Source organism: Rattus rattus, chromosome 9, assembly GCF_011064425.1.
Source record: "Rattus rattus isolate New Zealand chromosome 9, Rrattus_CSIRO_v1, whole genome shotgun sequence".
In the NCBI taxonomy this organism is placed as follows: domain Eukaryota; kingdom Metazoa; phylum Chordata; class Mammalia; order Rodentia; family Muridae; genus Rattus; species Rattus rattus.
In genome coordinates, this window is record NC_046162.1 from 93,351,979 (window position 1) to 93,378,849 (window position 26,871).

The 26,871-nt window shown below is 50.0% G+C and overlaps 1 protein-coding gene and 1 pseudogene across 2 annotated transcripts; both read left to right on the forward strand.

Annotated features, from left to right (window-relative positions):
- Positions 1–972: 972 nt before the first annotated feature.
- Positions 973–22,266, forward strand: Ccdc92b (coiled-coil domain containing 92B). 2 transcript variants are annotated; one of them, XM_032913638.1, is made up of 4 exons: positions 973–1,115; positions 11,593–11,745; positions 16,649–16,696; positions 18,831–22,266. In XM_032913638.1, exons 1-4 carry the CDS (start codon positions 1,031–1,033, stop codon positions 19,439–19,441), a joined length of 897 nt encoding a protein of 298 aa, XP_032769529.1. In that variant the 5' UTR covers positions 973–1,030; the 3' UTR covers positions 19,442–22,266. The 2 variants fall into 2 exon arrangements, with proteins under 2 accessions (XP_032769529.1, XP_032769530.1); XM_032913639.1 differs by lacking the exon at positions 973–1,115 and adding an exon at positions 10,613–10,958.
- Positions 22,267–23,623: 1,357 nt separating this feature from the next.
- Positions 23,624–23,838, forward strand: LOC116908683 (annotated as a pseudogene).
- The last annotated feature ends 3,033 nt before the right edge of the window (positions 23,839–26,871 follow it).

Below are 26,871 nucleotides of genomic sequence, written 5' to 3' on the forward strand. Positions count from 1 at the left end.
GGAAATGAGTTGCCTTTGGAAGCTCTGAGCCCCTTACCACTCACTCAGAGCACCTGATCACCTGCCATCGATCATCATGTGTATAGGTGTCGGGCGAGCCGCCATCTCTATAGTGAGCACAGGTGTTAACCCATTTAATCCTCACAGCAACCCAATGGTGCACTCCATACACCATCATCTCTCTAAAGAAGAGAAAGATGCTGATGGAGCAGAGTAACTCTAGAAATCTGTTTGCAGAAGAAAAGAGGAGGAGGAGGGGGAGGAGGAGGAGATGATGATGATAATGATGATGATGAAGATGAAGAAGAAGAACCCAGATCAACATCAGCAGTGGCTTACACTTTTTACAGACTTGAAAATTTGTAAAAGATCTCTTGGTTCTGGGTACCATCATTTAAGAGGTGAGGTGATTCACCCAAGGTCACAAAACTAGTGAGACATCTGGCACAGCTTTGCTGCCGTCTGGACCAGAACCAAATTTTCAGATTCGCCAGCAGCTCTCGAATACCCCAGATCGCGGGTACCCCAGCCCTTCCCTGGCAGGCTGCGGGCGCTGCCTCACTTAGAGAGGCGGAGCCGATCCCGGCCTGCGGGTCTGGGCGCTGTCCGCGGTGCTGATCGGTCGCTGCGTCCCCGCTCGCCTAGTCGCCTGCGGTGTCTCAGTTCCCTCCTAAGCTACCAGTCAAGGCCAGATCTGAGGATTCGGCTGCCCGCGGGGTGCGAAGGCCCGGCTCCCGGGGCTCCCCGAGGTCCTGGGGCTCCCCTTCCCCCGCCCCAACCTCCCCTCCCCCCGCCCCGCCCACGGCCCCTCCCCGTGCGCCCCAGGTCCCTCCCTTCCCCCTTATCTCTCCCGCCCCCCGCCCCCTCCAGCTCGTTCGCCAGTTCCGGTCACGTTGCTGGGTGTTTACGCCCGGAGCCTGCCCCGGGCCCCCCACCTCTGCGCCCCGGAGCCCCCCGGAGCCCCGGCGTCCGCTCCCCACAGCCTCGCAGCAGCTGATGGAGCCGCAGCCTGGCCGCGTTCTGCGGATCCATGAGAGCAGCTAACGCGGGAGAAGAGCTCTTCCCGAGACCCAGCGAGGCCCGGGCCGGGCCCGGCGGCTCTCTCGGGTCCGCAGGTGAGCAGGCCGGTGATGGGTGTCGAGGGTGGGTGCTGGCCGGGTGGCCAGGGTGATGAAGAGAGCGCCCGAGCTCCGGCTCCGCCTGGAAGGCTGCGCGGGGTCGGGCACCGCAGCGCGCGGGAGGCGGGCAGGACGCGGGCTGCTGGCAGAAGTTGTCCTCCGACGCCAGACCCGGGCCCTTCCCGGCGTTGGCGAGGGGTCCAAAACAGTCCAGACCACCACTCGCACCATTCTGCCTGCTCTTCGTGTCCTAGCTGGTTCCTCTCTTCCCTATGCTCTGTGGTATCCATACTCTTCAACCGTGCCCCCCACTCGCAGCCCCCCGACTCTCGGTGTCACATTCGAGGCATAAACTACAGCGCATCAGTATTGAAAGGGGGGTCCAGTTTTTCCCGACACCTCACTCCCAGGTACCTGAATCCTCAACAATGCTGAGGTTGGGGTTGTGGGATCTTCAGTGAGCGGGGAGCCAGAGTCGAGGGGTGTCTGGGAGGAGGGACTCTGTAGTGTTGGAGGACCACAGGTCCTTAGAGAATGTCTCCGCCACCAGCCCCCACCTTTACAGACAGAATCCCAGACATTTGTCAAAGGCCAGATCTTGGTTCCAGACTCGTCCTCAGGAGAGCCAAGGACTTAGAGGGGGTGGCAGAGTAATTATTTTTTAATACGTGTACTTACTTGCCCTGGTGATTCCCAGTAAGACTCAATTCATTCTCTCTGCTTCACTATTGGCTGTGTGATTTATTTCTTGCAAGGGATTCCCAGAGTCCAAACTGCCGGTAAGAAGGTTCTAAAAAGCAAAGAGAGGTCGGATTTCAGGAGACAGAAACTGGGTGGATAGAGTGTGGAAAGCTAGGGGTTGGCCATGGTTACGGGGAGACTTTGTCTGGAGAGCAAGAGGTAGAATCCAAAAATTAAAAAAATAAATAAATAATTAAAAAAAGGGGCTAGGGGGGTATTTTGCCCGCAGATGTAAAGTGTGGTTGCCTATGAGAAGCTTCATGTTACAGAGTGAGCACCTCAGAGTGTCTCCTAGGTGTCAGCACAGCTGTGTATGTCAGGTGAAGGGCTTTACCTCTCTGAGGCCCTATTCATCTCTGGAGTGGATGTACTAGTCAGCCTCCCAGTACAGGGTTAAGATGAGTTAGTGTGTGTAGAACTGAGAACAGTACTGAGTTAGTGTGTGCTAGCTAGCATTCGTGCCTGTGTTTTCAGGCCCTGACTTAGGCTTCCGAGATCTGCTCTCTTCTTGCCATGGGCCTCTGAGTCAGAGAGTAAAGGCAGAACATGACGAAGAAAAATAAAGAACATATAGATTCGTTTATTTACTCACTCATCACTTTGCCTCTCCCAGCTCATAGACCTGCTTTGGCTGTAAGGAAGAACCAAAACTTAACTTTCGCATTACCTATAAACAGGGAGCCGTGCATTCTTAAAGAACGTTAAGAATGGTATTCGTTGACCCAACAGATGTTTTCAGCCCCAAAGAGGAGAAGAAGCACTAAGAATGGAATTGAAACTGGGACAAGATATCAGTCAAGGCATAAGACAGGGCACACAGAAACTCCATGTGATCTAAGAGCAGAGGCTCCCAGGGGCCAGGCTGATCCTCTCTCGGATGCTATGCTGGCTTGAAGGAAGGATGGGACAGAATATAACGGGAACATAGAACAGGCTGAGAAGGGTTGGGGATTTAGCTCAGTGGTAGAGCGCTTGCCTAGCAAGCGCAAGGTCCTGGGTTCGGTCCCCAGCTCCAAAAAAAGAAAAGAAAAGGAAAGGAAAAGGAAAAGGAAAGAAAAAAAGAACAGGCTGAGAAGTGGAGCTGGGTAAGGAGAAGTGTAAGCATCTCAGGGAAATCGCGAATTCACTCAGGTATGGGGGCGTATGCCTGCAGTCTCAGCATTAAGGATGCTGAGGCAGGAAGATTACCGTGAGTTGGAAGCCAGCCTGGGTTACATAGCACGTTCCTGTCCATCCTGGACTACAGAGGGACCATTTTAACAACATCAACAACAACAGCGATACATAATTAGTTAATAAAAAATAGTTTCAGAATTTATTTATTGGGCATCTTTTCTTACTTAAAAGTTTTATCGTAAGAAAGACCAATAAAGGGGTTGGGGATTTAGCTCAGTGGTAGAGCGCTTGCCTAGGAAGCGCAAGGCCCTGGGTTCGATCCCCAGCTCTGAAAAAAAGAACCAAAAAAAAAAGAAAGAAAGAAAGAGAGAGAGACAGACCAATAAAGGGGACCGGAGAGATAGCCCAGCATATAAATTCAGAAGACAGTCTGTTTAATCCCAGATTGTAAAAGGGCATGAGAGAGCTAACCCCCAACCCCAAAATTGTCCTTTGACCTCTACATGTTCACAGTGGCATGAGGTGACCTGCCCCCGAACACACACACAGTATACCTATGCACACATGTGCAATATTTTTTTTTCAAAATAAAAGATCATTAAAAGCGAAGCCAGCCAACCAACTAGGTGTGTATGTGCCGCATACACTCGTGCTTTTAGTGGCAGCGCTCGGGAAACAGAGATAAGCAGATCTCTGTGAGTTAGAGGTCAGCCTGGTCTTCATAGAGAAACAGAGCCACCACCCCTACTCTCTGGCATCTGACCCCCTCTCCAATGCTGAATTCTAGAGCTCTGTAGAGCAAAAGCTTCAAACCGTTGGCCAAGATGACTCCAGTCTAGAGTAGTAAGGTTCTGCACTTCCTATGGTAAATTGAACCCAAATAATTGTAAGAACTAGAACTGAGGAAGGGAGACCACTAAGTTCCCTATGCTCCATGACGGTTGTGGGCAGATGGGAAGGGAACTGGAGACCCAGAGACCGGCAGGAGCTGAGTTACTCACCAGGAGCAGGAGGCAGGGCCTCAGAGAGACAGAATTGTTGGGGCCAGTAAGATGGCTTAGCAGAGAAGGGCACTTACTGCCCAGCTTGATGATCTGAACTCCATCTGTAGGACTCCTGTGGTAAACAGCATGAACGGACTCCCTCCGTTGTCCTCTGACCTCCTCATGTATGCTGTGGTGTGCATGAGATTGCCACATAAATAAGTAAGTAAATAAATAAATAAATAAATACTTTAAAAAAAAAAAAAAAAAGTAAGCCAGAATTGTGCCAGGACCAGAAGGTTCCAGTGTGCCAGCTGCTTTGCCGATAGTTGAGGCCTTCTCTGCCAGCTTTACCAAAGGGAAGAGACAACAGTACCTTTCAGACCCAAGAGATATGTGCCCACAGTGTTTGGAATTAACTATAGATTTTGAACCTTGTGTCATGGGTCCTTTTTATTCTTGGAGAGTTTGTTTGTTTGTTTGTTTGTGTGGTTCATTGGTTGTTGTTGTTGTTGTCGTTGTTTTGTAGTTTTGTCAGGCTATAAAATTAACATGAGGAAGAACTAGGAATACCAGGAGTGGAAATGTGGAAGCAAGGCAGACCTTGAAGAGGGCTGGACAGGAGACAGAGGCAGGGGATGAGAGGCTCAGCTGGGTCCAGGGAGAAGATCGAGCCGGCAGTGCCCACCCTTCAGCTGCTGCTGCTTGCTTAGACCACATCTAGGACACAAGCTTCTGGTGCCCAGCGGTTCTAGGACTGCACGAACGTCATGAAAACCTGCTGTTTTCCTGCCCCCCTACTGCAACTCCTCAGCTACAGGGTTCCGGCTGTTTCTTATTCCCTCTCCCAACTCCACCTCCTCCCCTCCCCAAACAGTCCACACAGTAATGCCGAAGAACTAAGACTTGCCAAGATCATTTGTGACCCAAATTTCTGCCCTAAGAAGAAAGAGTGGCCTGCCTAGTTGGACGCGAACGGCCGAGCCCATCCAGGAAAGAACAGCTGCCTGGCTCAGCCTCCTTGGGCCAGCTTCCAGGCTCCAGGGCGATGTGGGAAGGACTTTCACCCTTCACAGTTGTCCGTGTGGTAGTGAGTGGAAACAGACATTCTCTCTCTTCCTCCAAGGGTAGGCCTACACACCTTCATCCTGCAGGTCTGCACACAGCACCCACACAGATGTGACACGTCAAGGAACTTGGAATGCTGTTCCATGATAGAGCATGTGTGAGGCCCCAGAATCACGGGTTCTTACCCATGTATTCTCGTGCACTCCTTGAGGTACACACAAGCCCATTCGTCTTGGTACACACATACAGTTTCAGAGGCATACAACTCATCTGGTTCTCCGGCACTAGGACCCAGAGTGTGAAGTAGTCTACCTGACATCTATTTCTTCCCTGAGGGCCCTTGGGGACATCAAACTTAATTGTGTCTGTCTTGCTCTAGCAAACCTGCACCGCCATCAGTCTATGAACTCCCCCAAATCCACATACTTGTGCATTCTGCAGATGTTTACCGAGCAATTCCTATTTGCTACGTAGTGTGCTAAGCACTGGGGAACTGGGGAAAACAAAACAAGAGTCCTTCATCTTCTGTTGCTAACAGGGAGCAGACAGTAAACAAATGTTCCCTGCCGCTCATGTGCCAGGGAGTTCAGGAAAGAATAGTGCAAGGGACAGGAGTGGGAAATGACAGAAGTCTCTTTATTTTGAGTCATCAGGAAAGGAAGGGAATGGGCCATGAGGTGAGAGTGGTAAAAGTCATCCCTGACAGAGAAGACAGTTCATACATACAAAAAACCCCAGGTGAGTAGGCTCAAACCAGCAGTGGGAGACCAAGAAACAAGAGTAATTGACCAGAGGCAGATAGTACAGGGTTTAATTAGGACTTGGGTTTTTGCCCACTCTGGTGGTGCACACCTACAAGTCACATTCCTGTATGGGTAGAGGCAGGAGATCACAAGTTTGAGGTCCTTCTTGGCTACAAAGCAGGACTCCAGCTCAAAAACAAGGAAAGAAGGACAGGTCTGCAAAAGGGCTCAGCAGATACAGGAACTGCTTCAAACCCTGAGAGACTGGGCTCAATCCCCGGGATCCTCATGGTAGAAAGAGAATCAGCCTCCTTCAACTCGTCCTCTGACCTCCCATCCATGATGTAGCATGTATAATGAATAAATGAATGTAATTTTTAAAGAAAGAGTTGGGTGGTGGTGGTGCACACCTTTAATCCCAGCACTCAGAGACAGAGGCAGGTGGATCTCTGAATTCGAAGCCAGCCTGGTCTAACAGAGTGAGTTCCAGAACAGCCAGGGCTACACAGGGAAACCCTGTCTTGGAGACAAAATGAAACAACACACACACACACACACACACACACACACAAAGGATGGCAAAGAGATGGCTCAGCCATAAGAGGTGCACACCAAGCTTAGTTCCCAGCATCGGTATCTGACAGCTCACAACTGCCACACTCTGCCCGGACTCCACGGGCAGCTACGCTCCCACATGCACAAAGACACATGCGTATGCACATAATTAAACAACCTTGGGGTTCATGTGCAATGGGAAGCACTGGGAGTTTTGAGTTGAGGATAGGAAGATATGACAACCTTAGGTCTGCTGAAGGAACTTCGGCCCCTCAGTGAGAAAGAGTGGGGCAGGGCAGGAGCAAGAAGCCCAGTCTTAGGGCACTGCATCGGTACCAGAGGGAGGCTGGTGGCCTGGACTAGGGAGGTAATACCATGAGATGGACTCAGGATAGTTTTATTGTGGCCCAGGCTCAAAATCAACTCAAGATGTGCTCAGACGATTACAGCCATGTGCTGCCCCGGGCAGCCAGAGTGACATTTTTTTTGGGGGGGGGGTTCTTTTTTTTCGGAGCTGGGGACCGAACCCAGGGCCTTGCGCTTCCTAGGCAAGCGCTCTAACCACTGAGCTAAATCCCCAACCCCCAGAGTGACATTTTTTAAACTTCAAGGACCTACCCCTAGATGAAGAGCGGCAGGCAATCCATGGCTGCCAAGAGAGGGAGAGTCAATCTTCTCTGGTGATGAAACCCATGATAAACTATCCAATCCCAAGTGATCGACTCTAAACACATATATACATCAGAGCAACACTACGTGGTCTCAGTAAACTTTTGTTTGTTTGTTTGTTTGAATTGGGATGGAAATGATGTAATCCAGTGCTCAAGTATGAAATTATAAAAAACAAAAACATTTAAATTAAAAAAAAAAACCTGCAGGGGTTGGGGATTTAGCTAAGTGGTAGAGCGCTTGCCTAGCAAACGCAAGGTCCTGGTCCCCAGCTCCGAAAAAAAAAAAAACAAAAAAAACCAAAACCTGCACTTCAGGCCTTTAAAGATTTATTTATTTATTTCGGTGTGTCACACACCCAAAGAGGGCATCAGATCCCATTACAGATGGTTGTGAGCCACCATGTGGTTGCTGGGAATTGAACTCAGGACCTCTGGAAGAGCAGTCAGTTCTCTTAACCGCTGAGCCATCTCTCCAGCCCCCACTTCAGGCCTTTAATCCCAGTACTTGGGAGGCTAGTAGATCTCTGTGAGTTCAGGGATAGCCTGGTCTACATGGAGAGTTCCAGGATAACCAGGGCTATGTAAAGAGAGACTCGTCTCAAAAAAAAAAAGGGGGGGGGCTAGAGAGGTGGCTCAGTGGTTAAGAGCACTGACTGCTCTTCCAGAGGTCCTGAGTTCAATTCCCAGCAACCACATGGTGGCTCACAACCATCTGGAATCCGATGTCCTCTTCTGGTGTGTCTGAAGACAGCTACAGTGTACTCATAAAAAAATAAATAATTATTTAAAACAAAAAAAAACAAAAACAACAACAAAAAAGAATGGTCCGGTGGCAGTGGTGCACACCTCTAATCCCATCACTCTGGAGGCAGAGGCAGGCAGATCTTTGAATTTGAGGCCGGCCTAGGCTACAAATCAAGTTCCAAGACAACCAGGGCTACACAGAGAGCCCCTGTCTCAAAAAAAGAAGAAAAAAAAAGAACAGTGGGTTATGGAGCCTCATGCCTGTAGTCCCAGCACTCTGGAAGCTGAGACAGGAGTCTTGCTGTGAGTTTATGCCTAGTGTGAGCTACTTAGAGAGCACCAGGCCTGTGAGGGCTACATAGCAAGACCCTGAAACCAATAACAGTAATTATCATCGTAAGTTAATTAAAAGAAATGAAAAGGGATAGACCGGCACAGGTTAGGGCATTGGCCACCAGGCCTGACAGCATGATTTCCATTCCAGAACCGGGAGAGGTGGGAGAAAACCAGCTTCCGTGAGCTGGCCCCAACCTCCCCTCACATACCGTAATGTGTGGACATGTACAAACACGCAAAATGAATGAATGCAAAAAATATTTCTTAAGGAGTAAATCAAGTTATTTCCTCACTGTTTCTAAGGACCAGGAGTCTGGTGGGTTTTCCACTGTGAGTTCATTTGCATGGCTCATCTGATAGGTCAGGCCCTATTCCTCTCCATAGTTTTAATTAGTTCAAAGTCAGTTGAGTGGGAACTGTATTACATCTGTAAAACCCTTCCACCTTATTTCTTATTGTTTTGTCTTGTTGCAGTTTCTCCCGCCATCCTTTGGTTCTTGTCTTTGAGACAGGGTTTCTCTGTGTAGCTCTGGAACTCACTCTATAGACCAGGCTGGCCTCTAACTCACTTAAGATTTCACTGCCTCTGCCTGAGTGCTGGGATCAAAGGTGTGCGTCACCACCACCCAGCTACAGGGACTCTTTTTTTTAAATGTCTGTCACTGTGTCCTCTCCTGGACTAGTGCTCGGCAACAGTAGACTGAGGGATGGACTGACGGATGGATGGTTAAAATAGCCGGCCAAGTTAAGACGTAGCTACTCATACAGAGATGGACAGAGGGACAAAAAGAATGTAATGCTGAGTGTTTTTAGACTAAGCACTTTATGTTTTGGGTTTGTTCGTGTGTTGGTTTGTTTGTTTCTGAGGTATTGTCTAGTGTAGTCCAGACTGGCCATGAGCTCCTCGTGTAGTCCAGGAAAACCCTGAACTAACCCTCCTGCCTCTGCCTCCCAGCGTCTTGGATTACAATGGTCCTGTACCACCACACCTAGCTAGTACTTCACATTTCTTGTCTCGTTTAATTCTCACAGGTATTCTAGAACTGTTAGTATATTTACTCACTAAAACATTTTAGTGTGTGTGTGTGTGTGTGTGTGTGTGTGTGTGTGTGTGTGTGTGTGTGTGTTTTGCCTGCGTGTATGTCTGTGTACTCTTAGAAGAATCAGATCCCCTGAAACCGGAGTTACAAATGGCTGAGCTGCCGTGTGGGTACTGGAAAATGAAGGAATCCAGTTGCCCCAGAAGAACAGCAGATGCTTTTAACCACCAAACCGTCTCCCCAGTCCTTTTACTTCCATTTGACATCAAGAAAATATCTCCCAGAGGTTAGCTTTCATGCTCAAAGCCAACACAGAAAGTAACTAAAAGAGCCAGGATTCAAACTCAGGCCTATTTCCAGTGTAAACCTGGGTATTTTCTTTGAATTGAAGGAACTGGGCAGGCACACATCTGTATCCTGGCTATCTGGGAGACGGATGCCCTAGGATCACATGAACTTATAAAGCTGAGACCTCTCAGTGTAACATAACGAACCCCATCTCAAAAAGCAAAACCAAATCCCTGGGACCCTCCCTCAAAAACAAGCAAACAAAGGAAGACATAGCAGGAGCCCTAGGTGTGCCCTGCCTCTGAGCTCGGGGATGGCCTGATCACTTCAGTGTCCGTAAGTTTGAAATGTCTGTAGGGCTGGCTGGGAAAGTGATTGGCAGAAGTGGGATCACGTGTCATTTCTCGAATATACAGTTGGTCAGTAAGCATCGAGTTCTGTCAATAGGCCAAAGGGCCACCCTGTGCTGAAATAAGAAGACTGGTGTGTTGGGTTAGTGAGGCTAGGGTTGGCAGGGAAGAGGGCCCAGACAGGAGCCTATGGAATGAAGGTTCTCAGGAGGACCTGCTTGGACCGACCCTACAAATGGAAATTGGAAATTGCACATAGAAGAGACGTCTATCATACTGGCCTTCCTCTCTCCCCATCCATGGAGATCCCCAGAGTAGGTGGTATCAGGTCCTTCCAAAGTTTAAGGAAGACCCAGTATAGTGATTCATGCTTTAATCCCAGCACGTGGGAGGCAGAGATAGGAGGATCTCTATGAGTTCGAGGCCTGCTTGATCTACATAGCGAGTTCTGAGACAACTAGAGCTAGGTAGTGAGACCCTGTCTCTTCCTTGAGGATGAGATGTAATTTCATATATAGTGCTTGCCTAGCAGGTTCATGGTACTCTGTGAAATCTTCAGCTCGGCAGAAAAACAACAACAACAGCCAATAAACAAAAAACAAAACAAAACAAAAGAAACAACCTATAAAACTCTGGGGAGGGCCACACGCCTGTAGTCTCAGCTGCTCAGAAAGCTAAGGCAAGAGGATGATTTGAGCCAGTCTGGGCTTCGTAACATAAGCTCCATTACCCAAAATAAAGAAGCAGCTCATGGGCTCTTGCCTCCACCTTTGCTGTTCCAGGATGCTATGTTCCACCATGGAACAGTCACTGGGAGGATCAGGCAGGGGGGTGGGGGTGGGGGGAGGCAGGGCTACAACCCGGGCCCATTCAGGTGCATGCTTCTGTCCCCATGTTTCCTTGGGGGTCCACAGTTTGGGTCTTCACATCCCAGCCCTCTCTATAGGTCGACTCCACCTCCTGCTTTCAGCCCACAGAGGCCTGTCAGTAAGTTCCCCTTCAGCTCCCCCTCCCCTCTCTAGCCAGGCGCAACAGTGCATAGCTGTAACAGAAGCACTCCAACGGCAGACGTGACAGATGGCTGACGGGAATGTGGAGAGTTCAAGACTGGCCTGGACTACCTATCAGGACCCTCTCTCCCTGTGAACTGAGGGAGCTTCAGGGTTGAGATGCATGTGGGTGTCATAACTGGAACAGATTTCAGGGTCAGCTCCTTTATTTTACTTGTGAAAGCTGAGACCTCAGAGGGGGAGAGAGAGAGAGAGAGGGCTGGCTCTGTGTGACATATGTAGTGAAGGCTAGACCACCCAGGCTGGAGAGACGGCTAGTGAAGGCTAGACCCGGGATGGAGAGATGACTCAGTGGTTAAGAGCACTGAATGCTCTTCTAGAGGTCCTGAGTTCAAATCCAAGCAACCACATGGTGGCTTACAACCATCTGTAATGGGATCTGATGCCCTCTTCTCATGTGTCTGAAGACAGAGACAGTATACTTATATAAATTAATAAATAAATCTTTAAAAAAAAAAAAAAGCTAGACCCAAAGTCATCTACCTGCCTTTGCCAACTTCTGCTCCATTTGTTTGTCTCTCCGAGAAGCAGAAGAGGCAGGAAAATGTAGCCAGCACTGCCACGTCCATATGCCTCTGCTTCTTAGTCTGGTAAATGGGAGTAACAACCTCCCTGAGGGGATGCTCACTCACAGGGTCCAGAAAACTGAGAGTGGCAGAGGCCTCGCCCTAGAGCCCAGAGGACCTTGTGTGAAGGACACCACAAGACCGGAAGGTGGGACAAGGCAAATAGCCTCTGAAGATGTGCTTTCACATTGTATTCCACCCAGGTGGGGCCCAGGCCTGGGTTACCATGGATACCGTGTCCCTGGAGCATCAGATCCAGAGCGTACAACGCCACATCAGCTTCCTGAAAAAGGAGCAGATGGCCCTGCTTCGAGACCTGCACCTGGAGATCCTGAGGCTGCAGAAGCGCTGCTCAGGTGAGGGAACACTGACCCCCAGGCGGCTGGAGTAAGGAGGGGTCACCGGCACCATCACCAGTTTTGCTGGTGGGATGCTCTCCTTGAGTTCCTGTGAGCCTAACACCAGTTCTGTCGGTTCCCTTTCTGGATGAGAACTGACACTTGGGGTGGAGTAAATTCTAGGTATGAGCTGAATGTGACAGTACTGGACTGTTATCAGGGGAAGTAGAATTAGGTCTCAGCTGCATACTGATTTCTAGGCTAGCCTGGGCTATGTAGACCCTGTCCCTCAACCTCTCCTGCTCACCACACCTAAAAATTTTAAGACTGAGGACCTGCTAAGATCAGACTTCCAGGAACCAGTCTAGGGATTCCTGTCACTTTTTCATTTATTAAGCACATGTCATCCTTGAGGAAGTCCAGGTAAGAAAACACATGTACTAGAGGGTAACTCAGTGTTGGAGCACTTACCTAGCATATACAAGGTCCTGAATTCCATGCCTAGCATCACAAACATAAAATAAACATACATTTTAGCTGGGCATGATAGGGCATACCTTTAATCCCAGCACTCAGGAGGCAGAGGCAGACAGATCTCTGTGAGTTCTAGACCAGTGTGGTCTACAAAGGGAGTTCCAGGAGAAACACAGAGAAAGCCTTTCCCAAAAAATCAAAAATGAAATAAAATAATAAACTAAGCATCAGAAAATAAGAGGGCCGATGAGAGTTCAGGATGATAATCCAGTTTGAGCAGGATAATGGAGACTGAGCACCTCCGTGCTAGGAGGGAGCATGCCATCCCCTGGGAGGCAGACATCCTGATAGGTGACAGGGGAGAGAAGTGAAGAAACCAAAAAGAAGAAGAGGAAGAGGAGGGAAAGAGGAGGAGGAGGAGGGGAAGAGGAGGAGGGGGAAGAGGAGGAGGAAGAGAAGAAGAGGAGGATGAAGAGGAGGAGGAGGAGGAAGAAAAGTAAAGAAACCAGTCCAGATATGGGCCAGCATAACAAAGCCAGGAGGTGGCATAAGGAGGTGAAGAGACTGTGAGAAGTGAAAAGTCCGGCTACAGCCGTACCCTGGAGACCCTGACCAGTAGCGTGACAGCCCTGAGTTTGGCTTGTCCCCTTGGTCAGTGAGAATCAGTGAATGGTTAGGAGCAGCTGGATGCTTCTTCAGCAGCAGCAGAGGTGAACCGTGCCAGAGGGAGACTGATTGAGTGTGGCAGAGCTGCTAGGGAGGTCTGGGGAGAGGTTAGCGGTTAGGGAGGAAGAGTTAGTGCGAGACAGCTTGGAGGAGAAGGGCCCTCTGGTTGGCTACATTGGTGAGCAGAGAAGAGGCAGGCACTGAATGACTGGAAATCCCAGGTCAGGCTCTGATCTTGGACCGATAACCTCTACCACCCAGGCCTTTCAGAGGTGCGACTGTGACTCGGGGGCTCCTGTGTCTCCAATCGCAGACCTTCTGTGTGTTTGCTGACACAAGGTGTCAGATAGCCCAGGCTGGCCTTGAACTCACAGAGTTCTCCTGCCTCTGCCTTCTGAGTGCTAGGTTTAAAGGGATGCAACCCCAGACCCAACTTTTTATCGTGAAAGTGATAAACCAAGACCCAGAAAAACCAATCATATGATATACGTTAGCGTCACAGCCAGGATTAAAACCAGCGCTGTGCCATTTTCTAATTGTGTTCTACCTGTTGTTCGCCCAGAGGCCTAGAAAGCTTGAGTGACCCCCTTGGCTTCTCACGTTAACATAGGACATGAGCAGCCTAGCCTCAGCCTCTTTGCACACGCAGACCCAGTTGCAGTATTCAAAGCTAGGCTCCTGGCCGTCTGTCTCCCAAGTGACGGGGTGCCCCTGGAGGTCGCTGCTTTATCGCAATGACAGTATCGGAGGAAGACAGACCCAAAACCTTACTGCATATCCTCCATTTCTTCTCGTTTTTGGTTTGTTTTTTTTTCCTGATTCTAAGAGCCTGGGTCCTTCCCTTCTGAACACATGATAGTTCCCATGACAACATAACAGGCAGGATCAGAAGGCCCTATAGTCCCCTTGACTGTCAAGTGCATCTGGGCTCAAGCCTCCTGGATATTGATTAAGGAGATAAAAATAACTCTGGTCTTGTCTAGAACTGCCACTCTGGGGGCTGAGATGACCGAATCAGGCCTTCCTTCCAGGAGGGAGGTGCAGGGAAAGCAGCGGAAATTGGGGAGGAGACTGAAGGAGGACCCAGGAGGGCAGGCTGCCTCTAAGACAAAGACAAAGAACATGGAGTCAGGTGGTAGTGCAAGATTAAATCCCAGCATGGGAGGCAGAGGCAGGAGATCTGTGAACCAGGTCTGCCTGGTCTACAGAACAAGTTCCAGGACAGCCAGGACTACATAGAGAAACCCTGTCTCAAACAAACAAACAAACAAAACAAGATGAAGAATGTGGGATTTGGAGGTAGAAGTAAGTTCTGGGCTGGTGGCACAGCCTGGACAATGACAAGTGCCCTGTGCTTTAATGGCTGGTCTAGCCCTATGCTAAATCCTCTATTTTCTTCTCATTGCATCCTGGCACCAGCCCCATGAAAGAGCGATGCTGTTCTGTTCCCATTTTTCCAAAAGAGAAAACTAAGACTCACAGAAGTATCCTTACTGACCAGGGTCCTACTGATTTCATGAAATACTTATAGACTCTACACAGACTCACATCAGAAGATGGGTGGAGAATGGTGGGCGAAGCCAGTGTGGTGGCTCACACCCTTCACCTCAGCATTCAGAAGGCAGAAGCAGAGTGATCTCTGTGAGTTTAAGGTTGGATTGGTCTATACAGTGAGTTCCAGAACAGCCAGGGCTATGTAATGAGATCCCATCTTGTGTTAGTCAGGGTTTTACTGCTGTGAACCGACACCATGACCAAAGCAAGTCTTACAAAGGACACTTAACTGGGGCTGGCTTACAGGTTCAGAGGTTCAGTCTAGTATCAAGGCAGAAACATGGCGGCATCCAGACAGGCACGGTGCAGGAGGAGCTGAGAGTTCTACATCTTCATCTGATGGCCGCTAGCAGAATACTGACTTTTTTTTTTTTTTTTCAGAGCTGGGGATCGAACCCAGGGCCTTGTGTTTGCTAGGCAAGTGCTCTACCACTGAGCTAAATCCCCAACCCCAGAATACTGACTTCTAACCAGCTAGGATGAGGGTCTTAAAGCCCACGCCACAGTGACACACCTACTCTAACAAGGCCACACCTACTCCAAAAAGCCACACCTACTCCAATAAGGCCACACCTCCAAATAGTGCCACTCCCTGGAGGAAGCATATTCAAACCATAACACGTCTCAAAAAGAAAACAAAAAAGAAAGATGGGGGAGTAGGGTTCTATCTCCTAATCTAAGCCCTGTGGTTAATGGTTGAAAGAAATCTGCCCTAGGGAAGTTAGTGGCAAAGCCAAGGTCCCTTAGGCCATTTCATAGGCCTTGGAGGAAGGGAGAAGTTGTTCCCCAAGAGTCCTAGGAGTGGAGGCATCAGAGGGCTCCCAGTGGCCCCAGGGAAAAGGTTCAGGCTACGGCCATAGCTAAGGTACTCTCTTGTGTCCTGGCAACAAGTGGCCTCCCCAGAGAATACAGTTCTAGCAAACTCTGGTCCCTGAGAGCATTTTGAGGAGAGAAGAAGAGCAGGCCAAGGGCACAGATCTGACTTTAGATACTGCTGGCCACTATTCCCAGAGATGTGCCATTTTCTTCAGACTCAAAACTTTATCTCTGAAGGTACACTCAAGTGCTCTTAGTAGACTCTCTGACGCCTGGCTCCCTGCTGTCCTTTTCCCTACATATTATCTGAATTAGAACCCAGAGCAGGAACGCTAAGCATTTGTCTGTCACTGAACTGTAAACCCCTGATCCCTCATTGTTCTGAGCTCTGGGGGTTGGGACTGAAAATAGCGATCACACATTTTCCCTGAGAGATGGGGCATTGGGGGCACCAAAGAACGAGTATATAAATTCTGGGGCTGGAGAGATGGCTCAGTGGTTAAGAGTACTGATTGCCCTTCCAGAGGTCCTGAGTTCAAATCCCAACAAGCACATGGTAGCTCACAACCATCTGTAATGGGATCTGATGCCCTCTTTTGGTGTGTCTGAAGACAGCTACAGTGTACTCATATATATAAAATAAATAAATCTTTAAAGAAAAAAGAAAAATAAGTTCTTGGATGCCCAGGAAGAACTTGTTCCTGTACCAGAGACTTTGGTGATGGCATTCCTCAGTTTGGGTGTCCCTGAGGAGTCCCTCCCCTGCAATGCCAAACCAAAGCCTGGTACATCTTCCACCACTAGGGGGCACTGTCCTGCAGAAACCCTTCTTGCATGGTGGTCAAATGGGATTTGGGAATCTGCACAGAGATCTTCAGACAGTAATACAGATACAATACTGGCCATGAAATTAGTGTCACATGTGTTCAGTAAATAGCTTCTGCCTATTCCCGTTGCCTCCTAAGCGTCTCTTGGCACTGCGGCATTCATCAGTTAACTAAGCTTCCGTGGGTCAAGACCCCATGTTTACAAAAGTCCTCCACAGCTATCTGGCCCGGTGGTATATTACCCCTTAGAGAAAGGCAAATATTCCTAGCAAGGGCAAGGCCCTGCGTTCAGTCCCCAGCTCCGAAAAAAAGAAAAAAAGAAAAAGGCAAATATTCCTTCATCCCCCAAAACAAGACAGGCTCTTCTACCCACAGAGGTGGTCTCCGTTCCCAATCCTAGGAACAGATCCTTTGCTGGAAAGATCTCTGGGCCTAGAAATCCCAGGCCCAGGCTCTGCCTGGGATGTAAGGTAGCTAGCTGGTGGTGTCAGTGGTGCCTACGGATCTGTCCTTCCTTTTATGGAGTTGAAATTTCCTGACATGCACACCTACTTGTACGCACTCCTCAAATCTCTCTTCCCTAGAGCTGACCCACGATCTGGAGATGAGAGAGGTCCAGTCTCACCAGCAAGGTAAGAGAAATAGCTCGGGGCTGTGATGGGAGGTGCACAGGGCCCAGTGCACTGAGTTTCCCAGAGCACTCTTAAAATGCCTTATATATATTAATTATTGTGGGAATGGGACATGTGGAACCAGAATCAGTCAGTTCCCTATTTCTACCAATTGGGTCCCAGGGATCAAACTCAGGTCATCAGGTTTGACCTCAAACACCTTTGCCTGCTGAGCCCTCCTGCTGGACCACGTTTGACTATTCACTGTGTTGTCAAGGATGGCCTTGAACTCTTCGTCCAAGAGCAAAAAAAGGAGATGCCCAACACTGACCTCTGACTTCCACAGTGACATATACAGACATAAACATACACACATACTACACACATGCCCAAACGCATGAATGACATAGTGAAATTTTAAAAGGTTTTAAGTGTTACTCGGGCAGAGCATTGTGGTACACATCTTTAATCCCAGCACTCAGGAGGCAGAGGCAGACAGATCTGTAAGTTCTAGGCCGGCCTGGTGTACATAACAAATTCCAGTACATCCAGGGCTACATAGGAGACGTCCCAGTACTGAGTGACAATACTAGGCCAAGACTTAATGTGGGAAAGAGGAATGACAGCTGGGTGGTGTGGAGCTGGCTGGTCTGGCTACCTTCTTGGTTCTAGCAGTATTCAGAGGATTCTGGTGGAATCACTCGAGAGGCAGAGGGGTGCCTGGGCTTCAGGCAGTTTCTTCATTGTGCTACATCAAACTCAAGGTCAGCCTAAGCTACACAGTGACAGCCTGGGACCATCTGTTTTGTGTTTCGATACCACCTCACTCTGTCGTCCCAAATGGCCTAGGACTTACTGTGTAGAGCAGGTTAGTTTCGAGTTTGTGGCCATTCTCTAGCCTCAACTTCCCAAATGCTAATCCTGCAATCATAAGCCGCCATGCTGGTGCCAGAATAGTCCATAAAAACTGACAGAAACCGGAACATGATGGTGCATGCCTTTAGTCCCAGCCCTTCACCAGCAGAGTCAGGAGGATCTAGGTGAGCACTAACCTGCTTTATATAGCAAGTTCCAGGCCAGTGCACATCTTGAGGAGGGGAAAGGAGGGGAAGGAGGGAGGGAGGGAGGGGGGAAGGGAGGGAGGGAAAGAAAGACAGAACTGACTCCCCGCCATACAGGTGTGTTAAAGTTCTTACACATCAAGAGCAAGGGAGGCTGGGAACTTCTAAGCTAATCTGTTGTAAGCCCTATAGATTGCTTCGTGCCGCTGAAGTTAAACTAGGTATCATGGGTCCTCTTAGACTCGAACAGATTCTGTCCGCTTCTTCATATAGCACTCATGGACACTTCTTGGTGCCTCACTAATCCCTGACACTAGACAAGGAGGTACATGACTAAAGACACTTTCACAACTACTAGCTTTCCTCTGGAAAGGTTCTAGGGGTCACCAGAGCCCAAGCCACTGCTCTATAAGGAACATGTCTCCTTCTGTCTCTGAAATCCCAGGGTCTAGATGGGGAATAAGGTCCAGAAAGCGGGGTAGGGGTGGGGTCTTCAGCTCAGGTGCACCTGGGGACACCTCAGCAGTGCCATTTTCGGACCAATTCCAGAGGTTCTGGGTGAGACAGGTCAGCAAAACGGCCCACTACCCACCACCTCCTGAGCACACCTACTACTCAGCCCCTGCTGACGCCATGTCCTCCGGATCACAGGGCTGTTGCACAAGCCACTCCCCCTCCAGGAGTACCCTTCTCCAGGGGAGGGTCGTTCATCCTATCTCTCAAGCCCCTCCTGCTCTGAAACCTTTCCTGACACCCCTCCCTTAGAAACAGAAAATTAATTTGTCTTTCTGACACATGTCCCACTGGCAACCTGACGTTTGTTTATGATTATTTACTACGCTGCGCTGTATGCTTCATAAAACATGGACTCAAAACTCAGGGCATGGAGAATCAAGGCCCAACAGATTGCTTACAAATGAACAATCAGTCAGGAACGGTTTTGCGTTTAAATTGAAGAATTAAACTCAGAGAGTAGAACATGGGTTAAGTCCCTGTGGCTGAATTTTGAGGAAGAGCAGGGGTGGCCTCTGGGTCAGCTGGGGTATGTTTCACGTCTTTGGGATCACCGTCGCCTTATTTTCCCTTCTTCACAGAGGAGGCGTCCCGAGAGCTGGAGGACAAGTGCCGCGCGCTAGAGTTGGAGCTGGAGGCACGGGCGGCGGCCAACGCGGAGCTGCGGCGGGAGGTGGCGCAGCGGGAGGCGCTGGTGTCCGCGCTGCGCTGCAGCCTGCGCTCGGAGGAGCGCCGCTTTCTGGAGGAGCTGCGGCGCCGTAGCCATCGCGCTACGGTGCTGGGCACCGAGCTGCAGAAGCACACCGAGGCGGCCGCCTACCTCTCCAGCCAGCTACACGCCGCGCGCCAGAGACTGCAGGCCCCGCGCTCCGGCGCCGCGGCCGCCGAGCCCCGGGTCCGCCGGCGTGCACAGCGGGCCCGCCGCCCTCCCGAGGCGGCCAAGGGTCCGGGCCGGGACTGGGCGACCTGGGAAGACGTCGATCCCATGCCGGACCCCGCGCTCTTCCTCTACCCACGGAGGCCGCCGCGGCCCAGCGCCCGTGGCCCTCGCCCTCAGCTACGCCAGGAGCTGCCTGACCAAGACGCCCCGCACCCCGTGCCACACCAGGAGCTCCGGTACCAAGAAGGCCCACACCGAGGGACCAGCGAGAGCCCAGCCGCCACGCCCAGCGCCCCAGGGGATCCTGAGTAGGCGCTGAGCAGGCAGCGGCAACTGGGAAAGCAGGCCGGGTCAGGCGGGATCAGGAATGGGGCGGAGTCCAGCCGGCAGATCCGCCCCAGCTCCGCCACTCACTAGAGCCGCCCCCGCTTGTGTGTTTCCCGAGATGAATTATCTTCTCCGGAGAGGGAGCTCCTTTGCAGAGGGAACGCCAAAGCAATGCACCTTTTTTATGGTGGACTGGCAGTAATGACCCTAATCTGTGTGCCCACCAATGGAGAGGGAGGGTGGGGGGAGTGGAGTCTTGACTGTCCCTGGAAAGCTGACAATCCCTTGTAGGGCGGGAGAAGGCTGGGTCTGCCTGCAGAAAGGAACACAGTGGCACTTGGTACCGCTAGGCCCTCAAGCTCCCCTTCCCTGCTTTCTCCCCCTCCCATATCCCCCTCCAGCCCCGCCCAATCTTTTGCTCGGGAGAGGCAAGCTTAGGAGCTGGCTCGTGTACTCGGAAGTAGCTACTCCCCACCCACTGATAAATCCTTGAAGGTGAGCACGGAACACTTTAGAATCTATTTTAGAAGTCACGTCCTCTCAGAGCCGCTGTGTTCCTGGTGGCAGTTGGCTTACAGAAAACAGTAAGGCTAGACCCTTGTAGCCAGTTGTGGAAGAGAAACTGATTGGTTCTTCCCAGATTTGTCATGCAGGGGTTCAAGTGACTGGAGATAGGCAAACTGGGGCTCAGATTTAGCTTGGCAAGGACAGAAGGGCCTCTCACCCTTCTGTTCCTGAGGCCCCTTTAGAGATTCCCAGTCCTATTATAGATGCTAAGCTTGTCCAGCCTTCCAAACAGCTGGCTGCACCCAAAGGCAGGAAGGAGAGTCTGGCTTCTTGGAAGTGGCAGCTAGCCAGAGAAATGATTTTTCTGGTTAGACCTTGGTGGTGCCCAACCCTAGAAAGCCCTCTACGCCTGTAGAACCTGCTGATAACGGGGTGGTCCTGTGCTGTTTGGAGGGGTAAACAGAGCAGAATGGTGACACCTTCCCAATTCTCCTCAAAGGCAGGAAGCTTCTGTCCAGCTCATGATTGGGCCCCATGTCAGGGCCCCACTCCACCACTCCTGGTTTGACCTGCTTTGAGTCCTAAGTGCCTGTGAGGTCTTTCCACATTGTGTGTGTCACCCAAGGTCTCTGAGGTAAGCAAACTGTCTCTGTAGTTGACAAACTTCTTCAGTCATGGCCACCAGGAAGAAAAAGAATTCCTGGCTCATGTCCGCTGCTTTATAAGAGGAAGCAGGAAATTGGCAGGAAGCAAAAGGCAATGAGCACACTCTAACCTGATCCTGCACACAGACCCCTCCCCTGAAAGGCAGCTGAGGCCCCTGAGCAATAACGAGGCCTGGGCTGAGCTGTCCTGCTTCTGGGAGCTGGATGGCAGAAGCAGAACCCCGGGGTCCCTACCAGAGACCTCTACCCCTTCAGCCCTGAGGCAATACCTGTCCCACTTGTCTCCCCTTAGTTTTATGTCACTCGCTGCCCTGTCTATCTGGAACCTGCCCGTGTGAGGTACTCACTCTGCTCCCTTGGAGGTGCCTGAAGGACAGCGGGAAAGGAAAGGTTCTTTCTTGGGTCACCTGCACAGACCTACATCTCTTGCAACCATACTTTTGGGGTGAACAGGGTGACTTTGTTAGGTTGACTTTTCTAGAGAGAGCTCTTTCTCATCCATCCACCCACTAAAAGCCATAGTTACCCCCAACTAGCTTCCCTTTAATCTATAGCAATAGCCTTCTTTCTTTTCTCTCCTGGGCACCCAGGGTGTCCAGCTGCCTCTATCCCCATTAAACCCCATCCCCAGGATCAGACAGTCGCCTGCCTGCCCTTCCTCAAACGACCTTGCCTGTACCTCCCAAATCCTGTTCCTCTGCTGACAGCAGAGGTAGTGATATTTGTCTGTGAGGTGTTTGAAAAGCTTCCAGATGGAAGGGTGTAAGGGTATCTGGGTACCAGTGGAGATCTTGGGGTGAGTGGATGGTGCAACTCTTCCATCATTGAAAGCAATAGAGAGACCTAGGCAGATACAGGATTCTGGTCCTATCAGAACCCCCTTTCCCTCTTGTGGAAATAATGAAAGACTCCCTTCATGGGTCAACAGGCAAGGACTCCCTCAGGCTCCCACACTGGGACAGGCCCCACCCTCAGCTTCCACCTCTTCCCTTCCTAGACCTGGCTATGGGAACCCACCTGATCGAAGGGAAAACACCAGCCACAGCCCAGGAATGACCCAGTGGCCAAGAAGGGAAAGGGCCATTTAATCTCTCTCCTTTGTTGTACACATCCCCACTGAGAGACTGAGACGGTTCATGGGGACACTCTGAGTCCTTAGGGGAGAGTCCCCCAGTGCAAGTGTAGACAGAAGGAAGAACAGCAGTGGAGTCCTACGTCCTAGAAGCCATCCAGGAACGAGCGAGCGATGCAGGCCAAGGTTCCGCATCCTTCATCACTGCATCCTCGCCAAGGCAGCCTGTTCTTTGGGAGACCAGTTCTGGGCCAAGATGGGGGAGCTCATCCCTATACAAGCAGCAGGATAGAGTCGTCCTGGATGGAGGTGGAAGGGAAGGAGGCCAGAGAGTGTGAAGCATCTTCTCATTTGGGGGCCAGGGTCTCCTAAGCACCCTTTCACACTGATGTGCCAGCCTCGAATGGGAGACGTGCAGGGCGGTCAGATCCTGCTCCAAATTCTCTGTTGGCTGCGCTTTTTAATCCAATGCTTTTCAGAGTGTATTCACTCACCTACAGAAATAGAGCCCTTGCTTTAGGGGTGACTGTCATATGCCTTATTCTTAATAAAACGTTTGGAAAACATGGAGTCCCTTCATTGCTGAGAGCACTGCTGCTTTCCTGCCTCTGTTGCAGCAGATGTAGGAAAGGGAGGTACAGATGTGTGTGTGTGTGTGTGTGTGTGTGTGTGTGTGTGTGAGAGAGAGAGAGAGAGAGAGAGAGAGAGAGAGAGAGAGAGAGAGAGAGAGAGAGAATATCTTGGAAATCAATGGGTAGAGTGAACCAGATGCCTGAGACCCAACCACTCCCCACCCCTACTCCCAGACACACAATATGCTCTTTGGGGCATAAGGTGCTTGCAGAGGTGACCTGGTCCTCTGCCAGGGTCTGCCAGTCTCTCCATGCACCACCCCCAACATGAACAAACATGAATGAATGGGATCTTGGATGAGGTTTCTGAGCAGGCTAGAGAATGATAGGTTGGAAGGCTCGCGTGCCTGGTTTGGGGCTATGTGGCCACGTTGTTTCCTCATCTGATGGAGCTGCAAGACGTCCGGCTTCCCGGAGAAAAGCCCTTTCCCATCCTCTGCTAGTGGGAGTCGTTCTATGAGCACAGCTTCAGGAGGTCAGCACATCTGGTACCACATTTTCAACGTACGTCTACGCTGTGGACAGCGTATACACTGCATCCTGAGCATGGAAAGGACCTTGTTCCTATGTACAGTCCTCCTCTCCTGATAACGGGAGCCATTTCAGTCCATCTAGGGGAGGGGAAGGGAAGAAGCTGATCCCATCATGTGTAGAGAGTAAGGTAGGTTGCAGTCACTGGGTTGAGATGGGCACAGGAGTCACTCCAGGACAGAGTCAACCATAGGACCTGTGTTGAAACTGTATATTCAACACGCCATCATAGGTGCTAAGGCCGTAGCAGTGAAGTACATAGGACTGTTGGCAAGGAGTTGGCAATGTAGTCTGTGAACTTGGAGGTATAGTGTGTCATTTGTCACCACAAGGGGGTAAGGGGTCCAGAAAAAAACGAGGATGTACATTGGGGACGTAGATTGCCTAGCAAGCACAAAGCCCCAAGTTAAAGCCATAGCACTATGTAAACTGGGCGTGGTGGTACACGCCAACAATCTTAGTATCCAGGAGGCTAAGCAAACGACCACAAGTTGAAGCTCATCTTTCAATACACAGTGAGTTTGAAACCCTCTGCTATACATAAGGTCCTGTCTTCAAAGGGGGATTGGGGAGCTAGAGAGATGGCTCAGTGGTTCAAGTCAAGTACTGCTCTCCCAGAGGACTTGAATTTGAGTTTCAACCTCCGTGCCCCTGGTAACTCCAACTCCAGGGGATCTGACACCTTTTTCTGGCCTCTGCAGACACAGCAGACACACACATGAATAAAGACAAATAGTCTAGCGCAAAGGTCACGGACAAAATGGTGTCCCCGGTTCAGGTCTCTCTGCTCATCAAGTTCGACTGGTACTCTGCTCTGACCCTTGGCATGGCGTATGGCACCAAGCACTACAGTTACCTAAAACCCCCGGGCAGGGGAGGAGAGGAGAATAGCAGCAGGGGAAAAGAAGAGACCAGATGAGCTGAAACGGACTGAGAGAACTGGCAGAAGCTCAAGATGACAGCATTCTCAAGTGAGGCATCGTGGAGCTTGCTTTTCTCTAGTCGTTGATGAAAGTAGAGCTTCTTAGCTGCCGAGCCGCCTACCCGCTGCATCTCACCTCAGCTAGTTAGTTAGCTCGTTAGCTAGTTAGTTAGCTAGTTAGTTAGTTAGAGATAGTAGTTGTTGCTGTTTGAAATATGGGCTCATGTAATCCCAGACTGGCCCCAAACTTGTTATGTAGCCAAAAATGACCTTGAATTCTTGATCCTCCTGCCTCAGCCTCTCAGGTGCCTAACTATTGTTATTCTTTTAGAGGTGGAAATTAATATGCTGCCTCGGCTGATTCCAAACTCTCAGACTCAAGTGATACACTCACTTCTGTCTCCTAACCACCTGAGACTAAGGGTGCAAACTCCAACACTCAGCTCGTACTTGTGATTTTGAATCCCATGTCTAGGACTCAGGTTTGGTCCCAGGGCGAATCAGGACAAGGATCTGCAGCAAGACCAGAGTATATAGCCCAGGCCTCTGTTTATTCCTGGTAATAATCTCTTGGAAGGGTGTGGTCTAGGGAAGAGAAGACTCAACTCTGGATAAACATCTGCCCAAGACTCATCAAATAGAGTTTGAGAAAATCAGAAAAAGAAATGGGGGCGGGGGAGAAGGGATTAGCTTCTGACACCTGGCTCTATGACATGCCAGGGCTACTTGGTTAAACCTAGTTCAGAGCCTTGGTGTGAGGTAGAGATGTGACAAGCCAACATCAGATAATGCTCAGATATCATCATATAAAATGTAACCTCTCATTTTACAGATGGGAAAACTGAGGCCCAGAACTTTTTCCTGTTGTCATCCCTGTTTCCTGGCAGTTCTTCATCTTTTCTTCTTGATCCCTGAGTTCAGAACCAGAGTTAGGGGGCTCATCCTGCAGTCCAGGGACTCCTGAGTCTAACCTCACCTCTCCAGTCACCTGGGGAACTCCACTGGGAAAGAAGGGGGAAGTGGGCAGGACCAGCTGAGTAGACGCAGCCATCATAATAATTAGGAGGGTAGGAGGCGTTGAGAAGACTAATTATGTGGACCAGGCTGTAGCCTAGATAAACCTCCATCTGTATTTCTACAGCATCTTTGTGTGGGGCCCCCAAAACAGGGAAACTGAGGAGCCCAGGCATCCCTAAGGCAACCTGAAGAATGGAAGGTGTGCATTAGGACTGAGAAGGACAAAGGAAGGACACCACCAAGGACACATGGCAGATCCTAGGCTGCTGACCAGTACACCCTACAGACACTGGCATGAGAAGCTAGTCGAAGAGCTGCTGTTTCCTTCTCCTCCTCCTCCTCTGCCTCCTCCTCCTCTCCTACCTCCTCTTCCTCTGGTTCCTCCTCCTGTTCCTCCTGTTTCTTTACCTCCTCTTCCTTTTCCCCTCCTCCTCCTCTCCCCCTCCTCCTGTTCCTCTTGTTCCTCCTGTGCCTCTTTTTCCTTCTCTTCCTGCTCCTCCTCCTCCTCCTCCTCCTTCCTTTTTCCTTCTTTTTCTGAAACAGGGTCTTGTGTAGCCAAGGCTGGTCTATCCTGACCTGATCACCTACCTCCATCTCCCAAGTCCCAGGATCTCAGGTGTGCACACCTGAACACTTGGGTTAGGAGGGGATTTCTGTTGGCAGCCTGTTGGCCTCCACTTAAGCTGGTGGGCCTCGATTAGGCTTTATGAAAATCATCCTAAGCTCTGGTCAAAGGTCAATAACGCTACAACACACAGAGGAAATAGCAGCAAGGAAAGCAAGGTATTATAAACAGTGGTGGAGATCAAAGGTGGCACTCTGAGCCAACAGCAAAATTCCCCCTGTGAGTCTTGCAGAGCCTCAGAAGAACTGCTTGGCATTCTCTCCACCTGGGCCATCCACTGTGCCAACAAACATGTCGAGCACCCAACTTGCATCAGCCTCAGGGAAGATGCTGAGGACACTCAGAGGCTAGCCTGTGGTATACCACAAGATCCTGTCTCCAAGGTGGTGTGTGTGTGTGTGTGTGTGTGTGTGTGTGTGTGTGTGTCTGTGTGTCTGTGTGTCTGTGTGTATGTGTCTGTGTGTCTGTGTGCACTCTCGTAAGGGCACGCGCGCGCGCACACACATGCATGCACGCACTCGATGGAATCCCCTGGTTTAGGACTAGCAAGACAGTTCAAAAGCGTTTTTAGGAGAGCCAGGTTTGGGTTGGGGATTTAGCTCAGTGGTAGAGCGCTTGCCTAGCAAACGAAGGCCCTGGGTTGGTCCCCAGCTCGAAAAAAAAAAAAGGAAAAAAAAAAAAAAAAAAGGAGAGCCAGGTTTGATTCCCAACACCAACATGTTGGCTCACAACCACTGTAACTTCCAGTTCCAGAAAATCAGACAGCAATTCTAATCTCCTCTGGCTCCAGCAAGCATGTGTTACACAGACAAGACATACATGCGGGTAAAATACCCACACACATAAAATAAATAAATTTTAAAATAGTTAAAAAAAAAACCCAAATACCTGTTCTCTTTTCTCAAAAGTCAAACATGTAAGTTTGGCCGGTTTCAGTTTATGTCTTTGGTCCCAAAGTTATCAGTATTATTATGATTAGTTTGAGATAGGGTTTCATGTAGTCCAGGCTGGCCTCAAACTTTCTATATGGTGAGTTCTGACTCTTGATGTTATGAGTGTGGGCTTCCAACCACAGCTGTATTGTATAGGTAGAGTTTTTCAAAATTCTAGAATTTCCTGGGAATGAACCAAGTTCTCATCAGAGGCTGGTTAAAAGGATTGTGGTATTGTAGTATAACTACACACCAGGCTATTACTCAGCATAAAATGGGTCAAGAAATCTGTTTGCAAACTGATATGTAGCAATCTTAATATTATTGCTAGATTGAAAAAAATCAGGGTGGGGATGGCAAGTCGGCTCAGTGGGTAAAGTGTTTGCCACCAAGCCTGATGACCTGAATTTGACCTCCCAGATCCACATGGTGGGAGGAGAGAACACAATCCTATAATTTGTTCTCTGACCTCCACTAGTGCCCCCCCATAATACATAAATGTAACAAGTTTT

Coding starts and splice junctions, on each gene's coding strand:
- Ccdc92b (XM_032913638.1), top strand. CDS start 1,031: ATGAGAGCAGCTAACGCGGGAGAAGAGCTCTTCCCGAGACCCAGCGAG. Junction 1,116..11,592: donor CGGCTCTCTCGGGTCCGCAG/GTGAGCAGGCCG, acceptor TATTCCACCCAG/GTGGGGCCCAGGCCTGGGTT. Junction 11,746..16,648: donor GCTGCAGAAGCGCTGCTCAG/GTGAGGGAACAC, acceptor TCTCTTCCCTAG/AGCTGACCCACGATCTGGAG.